Here is a 7,333-nt window from a genome sequence, read left to right on the forward strand (position 1 = left end):
ACAAGTTGTTCTGAACTACATCATTAATCAAGTGATTGAGTCTTTCCAAACAAAGGATAGAAAGATAAGGCGACAAGGGATCCCTCTGCCGGAGACCCCTAGTCGGAGTGAATCCCTGTAACCGTTCCCCATTCCACAACACCCTCAATTTGGAGCCCGAAACACAACTCATAATGAGACTAATCAAATGTGAATCCAACCCCACTTCAGATAACGTATCTCGGAGGAAGCCCCATGAGACTCTGTCATAAGCTTTTTCAAGATCGAGTTTCATGACCATAAAACCCTTACGTCCCATTTTCTTTTTGAAAGGATGAATCACCTCTTGCAGAAGAATGACATTGTCAGGGATCTGCCTTCCAAGCACAAAGTTGCTTTGTGTAAGGCTAACCACTGTTCTGAGGAAAGGCTTGAGCCGGTTTACAATACATTTAGTAACAATTTTGTAAAGAACATTGCAAAGGTTAATTGAACGAAATTAGGAGATTAGCTCAGGGTTAGCTATTTTTGGAATCAGAGTGAGCAAAGTATCATTCCAACCTATGAGAATCGCGAAAGAAGAGAGAACATGGAGGGCAGATTCACACACCTGCTTACCAACTTTAGCCCACATTCTCTGGAAGAAGCCAGTTTGGAAACCATCGGGACCTAGAGCTTTTAAAGGGCTCATATCGAGAAAGGCAAGACAAATTTCCTCATTTGAAAAAGCAGTAGAAAGATGTTCAACGCTATTGTTAGGAATGGAGGGAAAAGCTTACAGTGAGTAATAAGCCGCTGAGGCCGAGAGACAGAGTCTTCAGTATAGAGAGTCTGAAAATAACCTGAGACCATACCCTTAAGCTCCCTGGCAAAAGCCATCGTAATATATGTATAAACGATTCTATAAAAGGAGAGGAAATAGACTGATTAAGGTAACCTAAACCCAAACACCCGTCTCGTTTTCAAACCTTCAATCTTGTTGCGAAGCCACCTAATCAAAGTAAAGGTGTGGAAAAATGAGGTATTTCTGTCACCGAAGCACAACCGTTTTGACTCTTGATTTTTGATACCTAAGCATTACTTCTTGAAGCAGGACATTGTCAAGCTCATTTTGGATTTTTAGTTCCAATTGAAGCAACCCTTGTTAACCTGGGATCCGAGACAGCTGCACCCCCTCAAGACGAAGCAACAGTCTTTTCTTCTAGATAGAATGTTCCCAAAGGTCTCCTGGTTCCATCGTCGAAGGGCATGAACAAGATTTTTGAAGTTCAGATCCAAATTCACTGAAGGATCCTAAGCCGATTGGAAGAAAGAATTGAAGGTTTCATGACTGAACCATGCATCTTCAAAGCGGAAAAGCTTGTTACGTGGGCTAGGACTAGGAAGACTGAGATAAACGGCAATAGGAGTGTGGTCTGAGCGGTTTCGGGGAAGATGACGTACCTTTGCTTCCGGGAAAGTACTACAAAAATGAGTATCACATAGGGCGCGATCAAGCTGCAAGAAACTAGAGTCCTCGGAGAAGAACCTCGATACCAAGTGAAGCACGGACCAGTGAAACCTATGTCAACAACAACCATCTCATTTATCCAACGAGCAAAGCGAGCACAACGATCTAGGATCCTCGTCGAACCACCATGTTTCTCTTCAACAGATTTTATATAATTAAAGTCTCCCACAATAATCCAATGGTCGGGCACTTTGATTTTTATGGTTCAGCATATCAGACATAAACTGCCGTTTGAAAGCAAGCTAAGGTCAAACATAAGCAAAATGTAGCGTAAAACGACACATCATGCAACAAACCCAACAATATTTACTCGGGTATGCAGAAACTGTCTATTTCTCGAGATCACATCAGTATGAAACTTGTCCGAGTTCCAAAAGAGCCAGATGGTCCGACTAAAGCCCTCGGTATCAATTACCTCAACATCAGAAAAGCATAACTTCATTACCTCAACATTCTACGCAACTCCTCGGTACGGTGAGAGGGAAGACAGAGCTCGAGAAGAGCCAAAATGTCAGACTTATTAGTAGACAACAGAATGTCAGGCTTATTAGTAGACAACATGTGATGAAGAGTCTAGTAAAACTCATTGCCACCGGCTCCCACTCATCGAAAAGGGAGGGGGATGGAGAGCAAACCCAATCAACGAGCAGAGGTCTGCCCTTCCTCATCAACAACCATATTCAAATCCGGCGATTTAACTACATGTTTATATATGAAACAATAAAATTTTGACACATAAACATCAAATTGAATATAATTTACCCAGCTCCTAACAGTCAAGCAAATAGAGCTCAAATAATAGTTTGGATTTATTTTGTTTGATAAGAAACTTGTGAGAGCCAATCATTGAAGCATTCCATTAATCATCATAAGCTCCCAAATAAGTAAGATTTAGTAGAAATATAATGTGATTGTTCACAAAGAAGAATTTACAAACACCATTCACATTCATTATTACATCATAATAACGAAAAAAAAGGACCCAAAAAGAGTCATTCAAAGACTTGCAATTTTTGAGTATTTCTTAGCAAACTCACACCTAATACACTTCTCCAAACCACTCTACTCACTAACCATACTTGCCATACCCATCGGACATTCTTCAAATGCAATCATCTTTTTAGTCGGAATCTGATGATGAATCAGATTTTTTTTCAGCTGCATCTTCTTTTTCCTCTGGTTTCTTTTGCTTGTAGGTCTTGGTAATCTCATCAATTGGAACCAAAGGTAGATAACCAAAGATTGCATAGCCCTTCTGGATCAAGATCTTGACAATTTGGTTATATTTCTCTGACCAGTGGGCAGCTGTGGGGAGGGTTATGTCTAACATGGTGTGGATCACGGGGAGATGGTCGAGTTTGATGTATAGCTTAACGGACTGGTTTATGGCTAAGTGCTTAGACTCTGCGGCTGCGTACTTTGCAGCAGCACGAGGTCCTCCTGTACGAGCCTCGTTCACAAGTTTTTCGGATTTCTCCAATGCTATATCGGCGACAGCCTTGGCTTTGCTTGCAGCTTTCTTAGCAATAGGTGGAGCATGCTTATCAAATTGCTGGATACCTTCATCTACCTGCAGAAATAGAAATAGTCATCGGATGAATCAGTTTTGGTTCGATTTGTAAGAGAATTGAAAGAACAAAATTGATATTCCATGTAACGAAAAGCATTGATCATAATATTATTTGCACATAATTTTACTGAAAATACCTAAAAAGACAGAGAAAGAAAAAAGAAGTAAACAGAGAAGAGAACAGTTACAGGTTGATGCAATTCTAACCGAAAGAAATAAGAAACAAATGATCACGGAAAATTGCATTATGTCAAGCTAACGGAATTTGATTTCATGTAGCCTCATTAATGAAAACATTAAGCATTGATCATAAAACTATTTGCATATGATTTTTTTACTGGAAAACCTGAAAAAAGTGAACAGAGAACAGAACAGTTACATGATGATGTAATTCCAACCAAAATCAATGAGAAATGAATGATTGCATACTGTCAATCCAACGAAATTGATCTTTCATGTGACCTCATTAAAGAAAACAGTAATTAAGCATTGATCATAAAAAAATGACAGAGCTCTGAACAGTTGCAGGTTCATGCAATTCCAAGTTTCAACCAATACAAATGAGAGAAACATGATTACAGAAATTGCATTATGTCATATGCTATAATGATTAAAACTTCGAGCAAACTACTCTCACCAATCACAAGCCGAGACTATAGGAAATAATCAAATGCAACGAGCAGAATTATCTTTCAGAAGCTAAACCACATCTAAAGACTGCTAAGAGATAATTGCAGCTAAGATTCTCTAAAAAGAACAAAGCAGCAGAGCTGAGACCTTATTCCTTTACAAATCAGAAATTTCAAATTAAAAGTAACAATTATTTAAGAATCGCAGATATTATCGTAAAAGAACCAGAAAATTTGAAGAAATTGATCACCTAAGCTATACGAATCAAACACATAGCAAGTGGATCAAAAACAAAATCTCATTTGAAGAAAGAAATAAAATACGATACAGTACCTTTCCGTCAACAAAAAGGAGAACATTATCAGGAAGGTCTTTGTGTTTCTGGTAAACTGGACCTACTACAGCGGTAACGGCGCCCTCCACGGTTCCGACGGTAGATCTCAAAGGTCCGGAGTTCTTCTTCGCGTACTCGTAGAGTTTCCAGACGATAATCAGCACCTCAATAACTGCAATCCTAACCAATGTCAAGTGCTTCAATTCAGGACTCTTCTTCTTCTCGGCTTCCATCTTTTTAGTTTGAGTATCGACCTCCATCTTTAAAAATCGAACAAAAACAGCGATCAATCAATTAATTGTTAGCTCAGCCACAGATCATAAAAGAAAATTGTTAGTAATGAAGAAAACGGAGAGGATCATACACTTTCCGATGAGTAGAAGACAAGGAGGGGGAAAAGAATCTGATTCTCTGCGTCCTTCTCCGGCTTCTGTTAGCAGCTTGTAACTGAAATTTCGTGGAATCTGTTCCGAGAGCTGCGTTTTATAGCAAACAGAATCGGAGATGTAGAATCAGAAATCTATAAAAGAATCTGAGCCGTTGGAATGATCCAACGGTCGAAATGAGATCTCCGTGAATCAAAACTGAATCAGTAACAACGTGAGGGTTGTACTGAGTGGGGCCTGCTGCAGTGTACCTGGTCAAAAGTAGAGGTTTCGGGAAGGACACATGGCAATCTTGTTGGAAGTATCGAAGGACAATAAAACATCTCTCTTTTGTTTTTTCTTTGCTAAAAACACCCTAACATTTATATCAATGACTAATTTTATTTATAACGTTTAAAATTAAGTAATTTTATCTTCCGGACTGTAATCGAGCCAAACCAAACCAAACTTTGACCTGTTTAAATTCTATTGGTTATAAATTTTACGAGCTCAAATCCAAATTGAGTTTTGGCTTGCTCAATCTCGGCTCAACTTATTAGAATATAAACGAGCTCGAGTCGAGTTTCGAGCTTGTTTTGAGCCCAAAATTCGATTGGGTACATAAACATGATCACAAGCAAAGTTTGTGAATAAATACACAAGATGCTTACAAATAGTTTGTTTATTACTCATTTATTATATTTGTACACGAACTCATCTAATAACAAATGAAATAATATTAAGTGTAGATATTTGTGAACTAACACAAAACTATATAGTTTTCTACAAAACTAAAATTTGTTTATAAATGTTCTAATCGAGCTGCTCGCGAACTTTCGACCCGAGCTTTGATTCGCTCAAGCTCGGCTCGTTTAAGAACCGAGCAAGTAAATTATGCTCACGAGCGGCTCGTTTACAAATCGAGCCGAGTAGAGTCGACCTTTTATCGAGCCGACCACCGAGCCGCTCATCGAGCCGCTCATGAGCAGCTTGGCTCATTAGAGCCCTATTTACCCCTAACGTTAGACAATTGGGTCAATTTCACACATTATTATAAAACACACACATTTTGTTTTTTAAAAAAATTCATATTTTCTATGATTTAATAATAGAATTGAAGATTAATTTTTATAAATTTGGCAAGATATTTTGAATTTTTTTGTCCAACTTGTACAATAGACAATATATTTTTAAATTTTTTTCTTGTTTAATCATATGTTTATGATCTGTTACTAATGAGTGATAAAATGGCCCACATGTGAAGTGTAGATGACAAGATTAACGACAAAGAAGACAATTTAATGAATTATTTCTCAAATTGACCTAACTTGGCAACGTTATAGGTAAAATTGTTCTTGATTGCAAAGGTTAGGGATAAAATTGCACCATTTTAAACGTTAGGCGTATTGCTCCTGACTGTAAATGTTAGGGGTATTTTTGCACTTTGTCCCTTTTTTCTTTTAAATAATTTTCTTTACACTTGAAAAGCGGTGTTTACATGGATCTTAATAACCAAATAAATTTAGTCATTCATCGTTAGATTTAGACTCATTAAATTTAAACCTTAATATACTTTGAATCTCCACCCTAATAATTCTAATAAGCTTAGATTTAACGGTGAATGATCAAATTCTACATGGTCATTAAGGTTCAAGTGATCAAAACCGTGCTTACTAATGTTATTGCAATTGATAGAAATAAGGTAAAGAGGCTGGAATTCGACTAACCCTTTACAATAAATCAATTTTGAAGGAAGACTTGAGGATAAATAACACAACAACTTATTAAAGCTAAAATATAAGCTTAATGAATAAAGTAATGTACCACGAGTCGTGTTTACTCTAGTTATATGGTGATCGAGTTGTTGAAGACAGTTATACGCTTAGGAGCAGGATGTGCTACATGTCACTTGTTTGATAGGTGAACATGCACCTCTCTTTCCGGGCCTGATATCCATTAAGCCTCTAGGTCTGTGATTTATGAGATCAAATGTGATTACTGTAAAGGGTGGATTCTTGATGGGATCTTTTGAGACTTCCCGAGCTAGGGCTTTTAAGACGGGGTCGTATTGAGCGACTTTGATGTGGTGACGCCACATGTTCTCTTTCTCAGATGATTGTACAGATTTCGTAAATGTCACGTGATGAATTTATATTCGTCTGATATCACTTATGTTATGTTATGCTTTTTTAGTTTTTTTTTTATAATATGAATTTCAAATTTTAGTTAATAATTGTTTGATAACATCATTACCAAAATTTAATTAAATCAAACAAATACTTATATTGGTATTGGGTCTGATCTAATATTCGAGTTGTTTTTAGTTGTTCATTAACCTATATTGGAATGGATTCCCTAAATACACTCTGATGTCAAAATTAATAACCAATAAAAAAAAGTGTAATCTCGCACAATGAAGACAGAGAAAGTTGACATTACCTATTTATAAGATTTTATGAGTACCATTACGTTCTCTTAAAAAAAAAAGTACCATCCTGTCATTAGATTGGATGGTGGCATAGTTTCTACCATGGATTTGTTTGCTTCTCCTTTATCAATAAGCTTCTTAGAGTTAGATGAGTTTTAGAAAGCGAATTGGACCTCCATTTAAATTTGGTTGGAAATAGATGGCTCACTTTATTCGCATTTTGAACATTAATGTGACAAGGTAGTTAATGATTTATGTCATTTGCTATTGCATCAGGATTAATTATTATCGATCGAGGCTTGTGTAATCGTTAGATGTGAAACTCGCGGTTACTTATAATAGTGAAAAGGTATATAAGCTTGTGTTGAGTCACATAGAACATTTCCGCATTTAGTGGTTCTCGGATGTAAGGTGAAAGGACTGCATTTCATTAGCATTTGAATCTCAAAGCAAGCGAACTTTTCCATCTTCAGGTTGGTTTTGCTTTGTAATTCTTTTCTTTTTTGTGCTTTAATTG

The 7,333-nt window shown here is 37.0% G+C and overlaps 1 protein-coding gene across 1 annotated transcript; it reads right to left on the bottom strand.

Moving 5' to 3' along the window:
• Window positions 1-2,379: 2,379 nt before the first annotated feature.
• Window positions 2,380-4,545, bottom strand: LOC136228698 (REF/SRPP-like protein At1g67360). The gene is made up of 3 exons (XM_066017152.1): window positions 4,388-4,545; window positions 4,023-4,283; window positions 2,380-3,059 (listed from the first exon to the last, which is right to left on the bottom strand). Exons 2-3 carry the CDS (start codon window positions 4,281-4,283, stop codon window positions 2,610-2,612), a joined length of 711 nt encoding a protein of 236 aa, XP_065873224.1. The 5' UTR covers window positions 4,388-4,545; the 3' UTR covers window positions 2,380-2,609.
• Window positions 4,546-7,333: the final 2,788 nt, after the last annotated feature.

Source organism: Euphorbia lathyris, chromosome 5, assembly GCF_963576675.1.
Source record: "Euphorbia lathyris chromosome 5, ddEupLath1.1, whole genome shotgun sequence".
Taxonomy (NCBI): domain Eukaryota; kingdom Viridiplantae; phylum Streptophyta; class Magnoliopsida; order Malpighiales; family Euphorbiaceae; genus Euphorbia; species Euphorbia lathyris.

Coding starts and splice junctions, on each gene's coding strand:
- LOC136228698 (XM_066017152.1), bottom strand. CDS start 4,283: ATGGAGGTCGATACTCAAACTAAAAAGATGGAAGCCGAGAAGAAGAAG. Junction 3,060..4,022: donor TCCTTTTTGTTGACGGAAAG/GTACTGTATCGT, acceptor CTATTTCTGCAG/GTAGATGAAGGTATCCAGCA.